At 48.0% G+C, this 16,002-nt stretch overlaps 1 protein-coding gene across 1 annotated transcript in view; it reads right to left on the bottom strand.

Moving 5' to 3' along the window:
* Positions 1-16,002, bottom strand: part of LOC139263178 (pleckstrin homology domain-containing family G member 3-like) — a 221,497-nt gene that overhangs the window by 163,532 nt on the left and 41,963 nt on the right. The window contains exon 2 of the mRNA XM_070878852.1: positions 5,194-5,269. Coding sequence (XP_070734953.1) covers positions 5,194-5,242 — 49 coding nt within the window. The 5' untranslated portion in view covers positions 5,243-5,269. The remainder of the gene's footprint in view (positions 1-5,193; positions 5,270-16,002) is intronic.

The raw sequence follows: 16,002 nt of genomic DNA on the forward strand, positions 1-16,002 counted from the left end.
TCTGGACTTCCCCAACATAGAGAACATTCTTCCCGCATCTAACCTGTCCAGTCCCGTCAGAATCTTATATGTTTCTATGAGATCTCCTCTCATCCTTCTAAACGCCAGTGAATAAAGGCCCAGTTGATCCAGTCTCTCCTCATATGACAGCCCAGCCATCCCTGGAATCAGTCTGGTGAACCTTCGCTGCACTCCCTCAATAGCAAGAACGTCCTTCCTCAGACTAGGAGACCAAAACTGAACACAATATTCCAGGTGAGGCCTCACTAAGGCCCTGTACAACTGCAGTAAGACCTCCCTGCTCCTATATTCAAATCCCCTAGCTATGAAGGCCAACATATCATTTGCCATCTTTACCGCCTGCTGTACCTGCGTGCCCACTTTCCGTGACTGATGAACCATGACACCCAGGTCTCGTTGCACCTCCCCTTTTTCTAGTCTGCCGCCATTCAGATAATATTCTGCCTTCGTGTTTTTGCTCCAAAATGGATAACCTCACATTTATCCACATTATACTGCATCTGCCATGTATTTGCCCACTCACCAAATCTGTCCAAATCACCCTGCAGCCTCTTCGCGTCCTCCTCACAGCTCACACCGCCACCCAGTTTAGTGTCATCCGCAAACTTGGATATATTACACTCTATTCCTTCATCCAAATCATTAATGTATATTGTAAAGAGCTGGGGTCCCAGCACTGAGCCCTGCGGCACCCCAATAATAACTGCCTGCCATTCTGAAAAGGACCCGGTTATCCCGACTCTCTGCTTCCTGTCTGCCAACCAGTTCTCTATCCACGTCAATACATTACCCCCAATACCATGCGCTTTGATTTTATACACCAATCTCTTGTGCGGGACCTTGCCAAAAGCCTTTTGAAAGTCCAAATACACCACATCCACTGATTCTCCCTTGTCCACTCTACTAGTTACATCCTCAAAAATTCCAGAATTTCTTTGGTGTTATCATTGGTGGACATAAACGCCTGTGCTATCGCAATGGCCTTACTGAGGGTTGGTGTCTCTACAGTCAAAAGTTTTCATAGGATGGTCTCATGGCCAATGCCCAGTACAAAAAAGTCTGAGCATTTGCTCCAGGTAGCCATCAAACTCACATTGTCCTGCATGTCGCCTTAGCTCGACGACATAGCTCGCCACTTCCTGACCTTCAGATCGCTGGCACGTGTAGAACCGATACCTCGCCATCAGCACGCTCTCCCTCGGGTTAAGATGATCCCAAACCAGTATACATAGCTCCTCCATCGACTTATCTGTGGGTTTCACCGGAGCCAGAAGATTCTTCATGAGGCTGTAGGTCGGTGCACTGCAGACCGTGAGGAGGACCGCTCTCCTTTTTGCAGCGCTTCCTGCTCCGTCCAGCTCTTTGGCTACAAAGTACTGGTCTAGCCGTTCGACATAGGCTTCCAAGTCCTCACCTCCGAGAACTTCTCCAGGATGCCCACAGTTTGCTGCATCTTTGCGTTGGATTCGTATACTCGTCGCCAGTTATTGTGTTCCTAACACAGATGAGACTGCACACAGGGAGGTTAAAATAACAGTGACCTCAGTCTTTAATAAGATACTCCAGAGTGAGGAACAGGCCTTAGTGGCCGGCTTATATACAGTGCTCTCAAGGGATGCTGGGATCCCTTGGGACTTCAGGGGATGAGCTCCCTGGTGGCGGAACATGGGAGTGCATGCTTTACAGATACACAATACTTGCTGCACACAATATCACCGTGGACCCTTGCTACACACAATATCACCTTGGACCCTTGCTACACACAATATCACCTTGGACCCTCGCTGCATACAACAACAATCTGCATTTATGTAGAAAAAAACGGCCCACAGCCCTTCACAGAACAACAAAGAAATAATTGCATTTATATATAGTGCCATTCACAACCTCAGGATGCCCCAAAGGGCTTTACAACCAATGCAGTGCTTTTTGAATTGTAGTCACTGTCGTAATGTCGGGAAATTCCGTGGCCAACTTGCGCACAGCATGATCCCACAAACATCATTGCGATATTGCAAAAATAATCTCTCTCTCTCTCGATCACCAATCCCAGGAGGATTTCACTTCTCCTTAAATTCTGTGGTTCTCCAGAGACGAAGAGCTCAGTTTCCCGATGTCCGAGCGATCTCAGAATCCCGTCCGCTTAGGCGGGAGGTCACCCTCCAGCTTTTGGGAATGCCCATCCCGACTGGTCAGCGTTGATTGGGTTGGCACAGTTAATACAGGCGGACTCTGCCTATCGGAACAGTCCCGCCTGGCACCAAGGCCCATCTGACCCTTCCCACATTTAGTTCCATGGAGCTCTATATCCGTCCTCCCCTCTCTGTCAATCAGCTCTCCTTAAAAGATGGCTGTGTGAAAGTGTGCGACCCAGTGTGGAATTGAACCATGTGGATCAGAATGTCCCAGGTTTCTTTCATTGATTTTCAAGATGTGGGCGTTGCTGGCAAAGCTGCCATTTATTATCAATCCCTAGTTGCCTCTGAAGGAAAGGTGGTGGTGGAGGAGCTACCTTCTTGAACCCTCGGTAGCAGTTTGAGAGTTGCTTGCTCAGTCATTTCAGAGGGCAGTTGAGGGTGCAGTGAACTACGTTCACTGATCGGAGCTGGGACAACCACTGTTGTGTTACCTTTGACCTCAATGTCCTTGGGCTAGTGTTGGGGGTGGGGGTAGGGGCAGAGGTGTGGATGATCAGTCCCTAGGCCCAATCACTACCCAATGACCGCCGTCAACTGAGGATAGGTTTGGGGCTCGACTACGAGGCATCACATAGTTAAATTGCCTGGCGATACCCGTCACCTAGGCAACCATCCCCTCCTCCACAAAAGGAATTGCTCAGGTGGACAGTCATCACCTGTGGCAACTTGTGCCTGCAGCGAAGAGGTTAACGCCTGAAGGAGAGTGTTGGGGTCAGGGGAGGCAGGACGCAACTGAGAAACAACGACAAAACAAAAGTCAAGTGACAACACGAGCTAGCAAGGACAACGGACGCTCGCTCCGAAGCTCTCGGATTGTAGCTATCGCTCGGTCACGTGTTGCCCTGAAGGACACATCCTGAGGAGGAGCAAGGTCGAGCCCACTGCACGCATGGGGAGTGCGACTTCGATGGAATGCACCAACTCCAGCCAAGCACAGTCCGTGTTCAGGGATTTTGAGAGCGCACACTTGGCCTGAAAGTGCGGTGTCGTGACCCTGCTTTCTGTCCTAGCACCACAATCAGTAAACACAGCCACTCATCTTACACTCCCACAAACTACCCCCCCCCACCCCCACGCCAAGCTCGGTCTCAGTGATTTAGAGTTACGCACTCAGTGAGGGAGTTACCAGCCGCAGTGTGCATAAAAGAGAGAGAGAGATAGAAGGGGGAGAGAGAGAGAGAGAATCAGCAGATTTTCTTTTTAATCCATTCTCGGGAGGTGGCATCACTGGCAAGGCCAGCAATTATCGCCCATCCCTGACTGAGGGATTTGCTCGGTCCCGCATCAGAGTCATGAGTGAACCAATTGGGTTTCTAACGACAATCGGACAGCTTCACAGACACTTTTATCGAGACCAGCTTTTTACTACCAGATTTTTTTTTTATAAAACTGAGTTTAAATTCTCAAACGGCTATGGTGGGATTTGAATTCTCATTTCCTGGCCTATTAGTCCAGGCCTCTGGGTTAGTAGCTCAGTAACAGAACCACGACACAAGCTTCGCCTCAGATGCAAGTATTCATCATTGAATATATTTAAGGCGGAGATAGACAGATTTTTCAAAGATAAGGGAGTCAAGGATTATGAGGGGAGTGGGCGGGGAAGTGGAGCTGAGTCCATGACCAGATCAGCCATGATCTTACTGAATGGTGAGCAGGCTCAAGGGGCCGTATGGCCTACTCCTGCTCCTATTTCTTATGTTCTTAAGGATCCTGTATTCCAGGCAGACCTGATGCATTTAAGGGGAAAGTTAGATAAGTACATGAGGAGAAAGGACTAGAAGTTTAAGCTGATAGGATGAGATGAAGTAGGGTGGGAGGAGGCTCGTGTGGAGCATAGTCTCCGGCTTGGAGCAGTTGGGCCGAAGGGCCTGTTTTTGTGTTGTAAATTCGAAGTCATTCTATGTAATCAATCACTGTAATAAGCACATCTCTATTCAATCGCTCTGACTGTTAAACAGTCACCACAGGAAGTTATCTGAACCAGCGCACACAGAAGGGTGAATGAGGTCAGCTGGGCACTACAATATGAAGGATTATATGCACCATTCATATAAAACCTCTCAAGATGTGAGTTCCACTGGGTCCCAGTTTCCAAAATGGCGGCCACCTAGACAACATCATAACTTTCACAACAGAAGAACTTTATCAGAAGAATTTCTAGAGACTGCAAACATATAATTATAATGAAACTACAGCAAACAAAAAGGACAGACATTCAATTTAGTACCATAGAGCTCATCTTGCAAAGGGTAGGTCCCCTTTAAATTAGGTCCCAAGTTTGATGGCCACAAACACAAAGCAAAATTTTCTTCAAAACTCCCCCCCCCCACTTTACTCCCACTTCGGGAGTCTCTCCGGGGGGGGGGGGGGGTGGGCCCGCTCGAGAACCCCTCCCTCCACGCGAGGGGGGGGGTGGGGGGCGGTCCGGGAGCCCCTCCACGCGGAGCGCCCACTCTGGGTGCACAGCAAGGTCCCACAAACAACCAAGAGGGCAGACAGAGCCTCAGCTTAATGTCTTATCTGAAAGACGTATTAATTACATCCCTGGAATGGGCAATTTAACACTGCAGGGGATCGAACCCGAGACTTTCCTGGTCTTTAAGGCACAGCACTGCCCAAATAAACTCCAACGGGTAACGGCTTTAATGATAATCACCAATATCAGATAGTCACTAATAAACCAATTAGAAATACAGGAAAAGCTTCTTTACCCAGTGTGGTTAAAATGTGGAACTCGTTGCCACAAGGAGTGGTTGAGGCAAATAGCATAGATGTATTTATGGGGAAGCTAGTAAAGAACAGGAGGGAGAAAGGAATAGGAGGATATGTTGATACGGTGAGACGAAGTAAGGTGGGAGGAGGCTCGTGTGGAGCATAAACACCGGCATGGAGTAGTTGGGCCAAATGGCCTGTTGCTGTGCTGTAAATTCCATGTCATTCCATGTAATAATATTAAAGTAAGGCAGGTACTGACCTTCCGCAGCAGGTGCTTCTTTGCCCGAACACAGCGAACCTTCAGGCATGTCAGCGTGGGGCGGGTTGAGACCTCACTGTGGAAAGAGAAACACACAAATTTCAGATCTATTCCTTGTACACCTCAGGCTTCAGGATGGCCTGCTTCATTCTGACAGTGGGTAAATTCGGAACATTGTTTGGGACTGGCACTGGTGAAGCACCTGGTGTTTGCATCAAGAAATTCATTCCCTTTTGTGTCTCTTCCATGTGTCAACCTTGGCTCAATTGGTAGCACTATTGCCTCAGCATCACAAGACAGACAGACCTGCCTTTATATCTTTTACATCTACCAGAGAGGGCAGATGGGGCCTCGGTTTAACATTTCAGCCAAAAGATGGCACCTCTGGCATTGCACTGGGAGTGTCAGCCTGGATTTTGAGCTTGAGACTCTAGGGTGGGACTTGAACCGATGACGTATTGACTCAGAAGGGAGAGAGTGCCTTCAACTGAGCCTCAGGTGACTCCCAACTCCCTGTACTTTAAATAGTGCCATAGGATCTTCAGCATCCACTTGAACTACCTAAACAGGTAGACAGGGCCTTGGCTGACTGTGAAAACAGAACCTCCAACAATGCAGCACTCCCTCAGTATGTAATGACCTTCAGCTTAAATTTGGCTCTGATGTGCAGATCAAACTAATTTCTGACCCAAAGTTTGGAGCTTTACCAACTGAGCCAAGCTGCCACGCAGTGCATGGTGTTATCGCTCCTTCACTGGTGATCAACATCAACTTGCATTTGTATAGCACCTTTAATGTGGCAAAATGTCCCAAGTGTTTCAGAGGAGCATTATCAGCAAAAATTGCCACAGAGTCACATAGAGATATAATAGGGCAGGTGATTAGAAGCTTAGTCAAAGAGGTAGGTTTTAAGCAGGGTCTTAAAAGGAGGAGAGAGAGGTAGAGAGGTTTAATGATGGAATTTCAGAGCTTAGGCAGCTGAAGGCACTGCCACCAATGGTGGGATAAAGGAAGTGGGGTTTCACAAGAGACTGAAGTTGGAGGAGATTTTTGAGCATTAAGGGAGTAAAGGGTTATGGAGAGCAGGCAGAGAAGTGGAGCTGAGTCCATGATCAGATCAGCCATGATTTTATTAAATGGCGGAGCAGGCTCGAGGGGCCAAATGGCCTACTCCTGCTCTTATTTCTTATGTTCTTATGATTGCAGAGATCCCGGAGGAATGCAGGGCTGGAGGAGGTTACAGAGATCAAGAGGGGCGAGGCCATGGAGGGATTTGAACACGAGGATGAGAATTTTAGACTATCAATAAGATGGCCCACTACAACCTTCTCAAAGCATCTAGGGATGGGCAATAAATGTCGGCCAACATCCCCAGAATGAATTAAAAAATCCCTGGCCCCCTCAAGAAGTCTAGCTTGCCACACAAGCGCTTGCATCTGTATCATTAAATCGTACAGCGCAGTTGTCGGCCATTCGGCATATCATGCCTGTGGTGGCATTTGGAAAGAGCTATCCAATTGGTCCCACTCCCCTGCTCTTCAGCCCTGCAAATTTGTCCTGATTTTGCCATATTTTGAGCCCACAGACCACTCGGTCCAAATGTTTCTTTTAATTGCAATTGCCAAAATCTCCTTACAAGTTGCTTGCTAATTACTTTTATCATTTTATGAAGTATTTTGCACCCCTCTGTGTCCCTGTACCTGGCTGTGTCAACAGACATCAGAGTGGCACTCACCTTCACATGCTTCTTGCTGGAACAGACTGAGCCAGTCTTTTTGACTGGCCATGACCTTTGATCTCCTGATGTCACATCCTATGTGATGGTTGCCCCCAGCAACAGCAGAGTTCCACCTCAGCCCTTGAAGAGTGTCGGGGGAAGGGAAGCACCAATGGTAAATGGTAAATTCACTGAATGGGAGGATCTTCAAGTCTGTGACAGAGCAGGGTTGTGGGCCTCAATACAAGAAAGTGGGGTCTTACCGGCTCAATACACACGACATTGTCCCTTAACAATAACAACTTGTATTTATATAGCACCTTTAACATAGTGAAACATCCCAAGGCGCTTCACAGGAGAATCATGACATTAAAAAAAATTTCATACCGAGCCGCTTAAGTAGAAATCAGTACAGGTGATCAAAAGCTTGGTCAAAGAGGTAGGTTTTAAGAAGGAAAGAGAGGTAGAGAGGCAGAGAGGCAGGGAGGTTTATGGACGGAGTTCCAGAGCTTGGGGCCAAGGCAACAGAAGGCTCGGCCACCAATGGTTGCGTGATTATGATCAGGGATGCACAAGAGGGCAGAATTAGAGGAGTGCGGAGATGGGCGATGTTACGGAGGTGGAAACAGGCGGTCTTAGTTATGCTGTGGATATGTGGTCGAAAGCTCATTTCAGGATCAAATATGGCACCAAGGTTGCAAACAGTTTGGTTCAGCCTCAGACAGAAGTTGGGAGAGAGATGGAGTCAGTGTTTAGGGAATGGAGTTTGTGGCGGGGCCCGAAAACAATGGAGAAAATTTCTGCTCATCCAGGACTGGATGTCGGACAAGCAGTCTGACAATGTTGAGACCGAGGAAGGGTCGAGAGAAGTGGTGGTGAGGTAGAGCTGGGTGTCATCAGTATACATGTGGAAACTGATGCTGTATTTTTGGATGATGTCGCCAAGGGGCAACATGTAGATGAGAAATAGGAGGGGGCCAAGGATAGATCCTTGGGGGACACCAGAGGTAACGTTGTGGGGGCAGGAAGAGAAGCCTTTGCAGCTGATTCTTTGGCTAGGATTAGATAGATAAGAATGGAACCAGGCGAGTGCAGTCCCACCCAGCTGGACGACGGTGGAGAGATGTTGGAGAAGGATGGAGTGGTCAAATGCGTCAAAGGATGCAGACAAGTCAAGAAGGATGAGGAGGGATAGTTTGCCTTTATCACAGTCACAAAGGATGTCATTTATGACCTTGATGAGAGCCGTTTCGGCAGGCGAAGAAATCGGATTGGAGGGATTCAAACATAGAATTGTGGGAAAGATGGGGCACAGATTTAGGAGGTGACAACACGTTCAAGGACTTTGGGGAGAAAAGGGAATTTGGAGATGGGGTGGTAGTTTGTAAGGGCGGAGGGGTCAAGGGTTTTTTTTTGAGAGGGGTGCTGACAGCAGATTTGAGGGAGAGGGGGACAGTACCTGAGGAGAGAGAACTGCTAACGTCAGCCAACATGGGAGCAAGAAAAGGAAGTTGGGTGGTCAGCAGTTTGGTGGGAATAAGGTCAAGGGAGCAGGAAGTGGGTCTCATGGACAGGATGAGCTCTGAGAGGCCATGAGGGAAGATCGGAGGAAACTGGAGAAAGATGTGAGGTCAGGGCTAGGGCAGGGAGCTTCCTTAGAGGAAGTTTGGCCCAGTGGGCTAGGGGAAGGAAGGAAAGAGGCAGAGACGGCGAAACGGATGGTCTCAATCTTCAAGACAAAGAAGTCCATGAGCTCCATTTAAGTGGCTAAAAGCAGGATCATGAGACCTACATAGCAGCCAATTTGCGCACAGAAAGGTCCCACAAATAGCAATGTGGTAATGACTAAACAATCCATTTTAGTGATGTTGATTGAGGAATAAACTTTGGCCAGGATATCAGGGATGACTGCCCTTCGAATAATGCCATGGGATCTTTTACATCCTGCTGAGAGAGCAGACGGTGCCTCGGTTTAACCTCTCATTCGAAAGACAACACCTCCGGCAGTGCAGCACTCCTTCAGCATGCATTGGGAGTGTCAGCATGCTCAATTCTTTTGGGTGGTAATTCAACCCCGAATATCTGACTCAGAGGTGAGAGGTATACCCACTGAGCCACGGCGAACACCTAGGGCAGCACTGCAGGGAAGCCCACCCCATTGCAGCAAAATGCCATCCTCCTGTACTCTTGGGGGTGTGACTCCTGCAAATCGAGCCCTCTTCGCTCTTCAGCTCACACCCAATGATGAACAACAGGGCAACAGGGCTGGGTTAGAGAGGTAATCAATTGCCAAGCGATTCTATATACGTGCCCTGGTAGACTTATAGGGAGTGGGGTCTGTCTGCAGCTCCCTGATTGTGTAACAGATGGCAGATGTATGACTCCCCACAGTGGCAACAAGAGCAGGTCAGAGGCTGGGCATTCTGCGGCGAGTGTCTCATCCTCTGACTCCCCAAAGCCTTTCCACCATCATCAAGGTACAAGTAAGGAGTGTGATGGATGAGTGCAGCTCCAACAACACTCAAGAAGGTTGACACCATCCAGGACAAAGCAGCCCATCCACCACCTTAAACATTCACTCCCTCTACCACCAGCGCACCGTGGTTGCGGGGAAGGGGGTAGGGTATAACTCTCCAATCCCCGATAGGTCAATACCTGACACATTCAGTGCAGTACTGAGGGAGTGCTGCACAGTCGATGGTACAGTCTTTCAGATGAGACGCTAAACCGAGGCCCCGTCTGCTTTCTCGGGCGGATGTAAAAGATCCCATGGTACTATTTGGAAGAAAATTTTGGGAGTTGTTCCCAGTGTCCTGGCCAATATTTATCTCTCAGACTATAACAGATTATGTGATCATTATCACATTTCTAGTTGAGCAAATTGGTTGTCGCACTTTCCTACACTACAACACTGACTACACTTCAAAATTATTTCATTGTGAAGAGTATTGTGGCATCCTGAGGTCATGAAAGGTGTTATATAATTGCAAGTTCTATCTTATAATGGTCAGGGACTAAACGTACAGCAGGACACTCTCCGCTCCTGGTTTAGGATTCTCGGTTTTAAGAAATCCTTTAAACGTTACAATGGTGAAACTTCATCCAGGCATCAAACAAATGATTGCCTTTGTCCCAACACTTGTTTGCAGCTCTGTGACATGAAGTAAAAGGAGTGTTTCTGTAATCTGAAATCCCGGGAGCCTGTTCAAAGGATGTCCCTCACTGTCCATTACACTTTACATTATTTAGAAAGAATCCATGAACTCAAAATCCAGGACCGGCAACACTCTGAGTTAAGGACACACAGGGTCCGCCCGGAACATTAGCAGAGGCTTTTCTCTTTCAGCTGCTGATTGACCTGCTATATATTTCATGTTTTCATTATAAATGGACATACGTCGCATTACTGTGATTAGTCCAGCAGGGGGCACTGTTATCATTAACGTCAATAACAGGCCCTGGCTGCCAACTTTAAATAGTGACCCCATGTGATCACCTGTGCTGGGGGAGGGGCTACTGAGTGACAGTGTGAGGGAGCTGGATTAACATCAGTAGAGATACAGTCAGTAACACAGGGTGCTGGGGGAGGGGCTACTGAGTGACAGTGTGAGGGAGCTGGATTAACATCAATAGAGATACAGTCAGTAACACCGGGTACATACACCTCTTATTTCTCATCTATATGCTGCCCCTTGGCGATATCATCCGAAAACACAGAGTCAGTTTCCACATGTACGCAGACGACACCCAGCTCTACCTCTCCACCACTTCTCTCAACTCCTTCTTGGTATCTAAATTGTCAGATTGCATGTCTGACATCCAGTACTGGATGAGCAGAAATTTTCTCCAATTAAATATTGGGAAGACCGAAGTCATTATCTTTGGTCCCTGCCACAAACTGCATTCCCTAGCCACTGACTCCATCCCTCTCCCTAGCATCAATCGAAGGGTGAACAAGACTGTTCGCAACCTAGGTGTCATATTTGACCCTGAAAGGAGTTTCCAGCCACATGCCGCGGCATAACTAAAACCGCCTTCTTTCACCTCCGTAACTTTGCCTGCCTCCGCCCCTGCCTCAGCTCTTCTGCTGCTGAAACCCTCATTCATGCCTTTGTTACCTCTAGACTTGACTACTCCAACTCACTGCTGGCCGGCCTCCACATTCCACACAATGGAAACTTGAGGTCATCCAAAACTCAGCAGCCTGTGTACTAACCCACACCAAGTCCCGCTCACGCATCACCCCTGTGCTTTCTGACCTACATTGGCTCCCAGTTAAACAATGCCTCGATTTCAAAATTCTCATCCTTGTTTACAAATCACTCCATGGACTTGCCCCTCCCTATCTCTAATCTTTTTCAGTCTCACAATCCCACAAGATGTCTGCGCTCCTCAAATTCTGGCCTCTTGAACATCCCTCATTATAACTGCTCAACCATCGGTGATGGATGTGCCTTCAGCTGCCTGGGCCTAAAGGTCTGGAACTCCCTCCCTAAACCTCAACGCCTCTCTACCTCTCTTTCCTCCTTTAAGATGCTTGTTAAAACCAACTCTTTAAACAAGCTTTTGATCATCTGCCTTAATATCTTCCGTGGCTCGGTGTCAAATTTATCTGTTTGTCTGTAACACTGTTGTGAAGCGCCTTGGGACGTTTTACTACGTTAAAGGTGCTATATAAATAAAAGTTGTTATTATATTACAGTATGAGGGAGCTGGATTATCAGTAGAGGTGCAGTCAGGATTTTTGCTCTAGACTGTAATTTAAAAATCTGTGCTGGAAACAGTGAGTTCATGGATGTCAGGTAAGGATAGTTTCTCAATAGCCGCGATGCCCTCCACAGTCAAATATAGCCAACATTAATTATCCAGGCCTATGCTGCAGCAAAATACTGAAGGATGACCAGCTCTGTGGAACTTTACCAGAACATCTTTCAAGAGGGAGAGGGAATGGGGAGAGGGTGGTGAAGAAGGTCTGGGGAAAGAAAGAAGATGGGGGGGGGGGAGGAGAAAGAGGTCTGGGGAAGTGGTGGAGAGGTGATAGGGGGAAGGTAAAGAGAAGAGAATTGGAGGACAAAGAAAGGAGTCAGTGTTTCTGCTGGAGCTGTGGGACCAAAAGGGCAGGGATTGTGGGAGTGCAGCCCATGCCAGCCTATGGCAGGGGAGCAGTGGGTCAGCAAAGAGTTGAAAATGTGTCTCTGTCTGATGAACGGTTAGACGGAATGGTCAGCAGAGCAGCACCAATCGCATTCACTCAAAGGCCCGCTCCAAGAACACACGTGGCTCTCGGGGACATCCCACCAGGCAGCCTCTCCCCTCGCGACGAAGGTGCCTCACGGCTCAAGGTGTCAGAACTTGCATGGAGTCTCTCATTCACTGCTCCACGCTGGGAAGATCAAAGCCTTTGACTCCAGCCCCCCCCCCGCCACAATCTCTGGACTTCCCCCCGCCCCTCCCCCTCCCCCGCTGCTGCCTCAGGCTCAATCCTGAGCTGAGCTTCCAACCCCATCTCTTCTCCATCACAAAGACTACTATTAGTGTCAGTGGCTCAATGGGTAGCCCTCTCACCTCTGAGTCAGAAAGGCTGAGAGTTCAAATCTCACTCCAGAAACCCAAGGCCAATACGCCATGCTAACACCCCACTGCATTGTCGAAGGTGTCGTCTTTTGGATCAGATGTTAAACCGAGGCCTCGTCTGCTCTCTCAGGTGGATGTAAAAGACCCCCTGGCACTATTTCAAAGAGCAGGGGAGTTCTCCCCGATATTGCTCAACCAACATCACTAAAAGCAGATTATCAGGTCATTATCACGTTGCTGTTTGTGGGAGCTTGCTGTGCACAAATTGGCAGCTGCTCCTACATTACAACAGTGACTACACTCCAAGAGTGCTTCATTGAATGTAAAGCCCTTTGGGACGTCCTGGAGTTATGCAAGGCGCCATATAAATGCAAGCTCTTGCTTTTCGTTCTTTTACTTCCACCTCCGGAACATCGCCGGCTCTGCCACTGCCTCAGCCCATCTGCTGCTGAAACCCTGAACCATGCCCTTGTTACCTCCAGACTCGACTAGTTCAAAGCTCTCCTGTCTGGCCCCTCACCTCTCACGCTCCGTAAACTTAAACTAACCCAAAACTCCGCAGTCCGTATCCTAACTCACACCGAGTCCCATCTTGGGCAACTGAGATTGGAGCCCGGACCTCCATCATTCTCCAAATTAAAATTTAAATCCATGTGATTATCGCTTCGTACCTTTACTGCTCCCTATATTTGTAACCACTCCAGCTCTATAATTCCTCCCTCCCTACCCCCATCCCCCCCCCCACCCCCCACAAAATCTCTACATATCTCTAAAGAGTAAAAAGCACAAGTGGTGTGTTCTGCAATGTATATTAAGAGAGTCAGTGGATATTAAGGGGATAGTGCAGGCAAGTGGAGTTGAGGTAGAATATCAGCCATGATCTCATTGAATGGCGGAGCAGGCTCGAGGGGCCGAATGGCCTTCTCCTGCTCCTAATTCTTATGTTCTTATGTAACAACAACAATTTGCATTTATAGAGCGCCTTTAACATGGTAAATCGTCTCAAGGCGCCTCACAGGAGCGTAATCAGACAAAAGTTGACAACGAGCCACGTAAGAAGATATTAGGACAGATGAGCAAAAGTTTGGCCGAAGCAGTATGTTTTAAGAAGCATCTTGAAGGAGGAGAGAGAGAGGTGGGGAGGTTTAGGGAGCGAATTATAGAGATTAGGGCCTCGGCAGCTGAATGCACGGCTGCCAATGGTGGGGCGATCAAAATTGGGGAGGCAGGAAAGAGGCCAGAATTGGAAGAGCGCAGAGATCTGGGAAGGTTGTACAGCAGTAGAAGGTTACAGAGATAGGGAGGGGCGAGGCCATGGAGGGATTCGAACACAAGGATGAAAATGCAGCTGTCCTCCCTAGCTTGGAGAACACAGTATCCCACACCAGATTGGGACACACGCGCTGTCAGAATCTGTATCTGGAAGAGTGCCGGGAGCTGGTTCCTGTGGGAAGAGACTGACCCCAGGTCACTGGTCTGTTTACTCCCAGAGGGTTTCATTACTAGACTTTTCCGTTCACTGCATTGCCCAGAAACTCGACGCCAAACATCAGCTGATAGAAAGAATGACCTCAGGCCTTTCATGACCTCAGGACGTCCCAAAGCACTTTACAGCCAATGAAGTACTTTTTTGAAGTGTGGTCACTGTTGTAATGTAGGAAATGTGGCAGCCAATTTGTGCACAGCAAGCTGCCACATTTCCTACAAACAACAATGTGAGAATGATCGGCTAATGTGTTTCAGTGATGTAGTATGAGGGATAAATATTGGCCAGGACCAATGTTCCCTCTAAGCTGGGAGGTAATGGGAAAGGTCCTGTGCAGGCCGCTCACTGGCTGTTCCACTGTAAATACCGCGCATGTGCAGAAATTTAAAGGGTCCGCGCAGTAAAAGAAATAAAGAAACATGTTGTGCAGGAGACAGACTGCTTACAGGGAACATTGCCTAGGACATTGGGGAGAACGACCCTGATCTTCTGTGAGTTTTTTTTTTATTTGTTCATGGGATGTGGGCTTCGCTGGCCGGCATTTATTGCCCATCCCTAATTGCCGTCGAGAAGGTGGTGGTGAGCCGCCTTCTTTAACCGCTGCAGTCCTGTGTGGTGACGGTACTCCCACAGTGACTTTGTCGTAGCGGTTTGGTACAACTGAGGGGCTTGCTCAGCCATTTCAGAGGGCTGTTCAGTGTCATCCACATTGCTGTGGGTCAGGAGCCACATACAGGCCAGACCGGGTATGGACGGCAGATTTCCTTCCCTAAAGGACATGAGTGAATCAGTTGGGTTTTTATGACAATGGGTCACTATGGTCATGCATTTTATGGTCACCATTACTGATACTAGCTTTTTCATTCCAGGTTTATTTCATTAACTGAATTTTAAAAATATTCCCCCAGCTGCCATTTGAACTCATATCTCTGGATTGTTAGTCTAGGCCTCTGGATTACTAGTCCAGTGACATAACCACTACGCTACCATACCTCAAGCAGTGCCATAGGATCTTTTATATCCACCCAAGAGGGCAGACGGGGCCTCAGTTTAACGTCTTATCTGAAAGACAGCAACTCTGACACTGCAGCACTCCCTCAGTACTGCACTGGGAATGTCAGCCTAGATTTTGTGCTCAAGTCACTAGCGTGGGGCTTGAAACCACAACCTTTTGACTCATTATAACACTTCAAAAAGTACTTGATTGGCTGTAAGGTGCTTTGGGACGTCCTGGGGTTCTGAAAGGCCAATAGAATACATGTTCTTTTAAACGTATTTGCAACATGCAGGAAGCAAAATAGTCAGCGCACACATGGCAAAACCATCCGCCAGATAACATTGCTGAGATAATTACTGGCATCGCCCCAGCTCAAATAAGAGAAACAACTACACCAGGACTGTTAGGGTTTGTGAGCAGACATCCCATAGGGACAGTGACGCAGTCCAGCCCCCGCCTCATCCCATCCTCAAACACACACAACACACAGCTACAGACAGCACCAATCCAAACATTATATAACGGCATCAATATACTTCCCCCAACCTGCACCATGACACACAGATTTCCTTCAGTTTCTGCTCTAAAACTTCTCTTTTTCCACTCAGCCTCATTATTCATGCATAACAGTATCAATCTGCAGTAATGAGTCTGACTGGACACTGTGAGCTCAAAGTAAAGTATGACCATAGTCTTTTATTACAGGTCTCCAGAGTGCCTCTCCAACCTGTGAAGCCTCCTTAAGTACCTGTGCTCCCAAGGGATTGTGGGATCCCTTGGGACTCCAGGGGATGAGCCCTCTGGTGGTTACACAAGGTATTTACAGGTTTACATATATAACAGATACCATCCACAATAAACAGCACATCTACAAAAACACATCAACTCACTGCTGGATATCCACTATAGTAAGCATCAACCACCTGGGCCCTTCAATTAGATTCCAGCCTGTAACTCACTCTCAGGTATCTATTATTCTAGAATTTTTTGAGGATGTTTCCAGTAAAGTGGACAAAGGAGAACCAGTTGATGTGG

Source organism: Pristiophorus japonicus, chromosome 4 (genome assembly GCF_044704955.1).
Source record: "Pristiophorus japonicus isolate sPriJap1 chromosome 4, sPriJap1.hap1, whole genome shotgun sequence".
Classification (NCBI taxonomy): Eukaryota; Metazoa; Chordata; class Chondrichthyes; family Pristiophoridae; genus Pristiophorus; species Pristiophorus japonicus.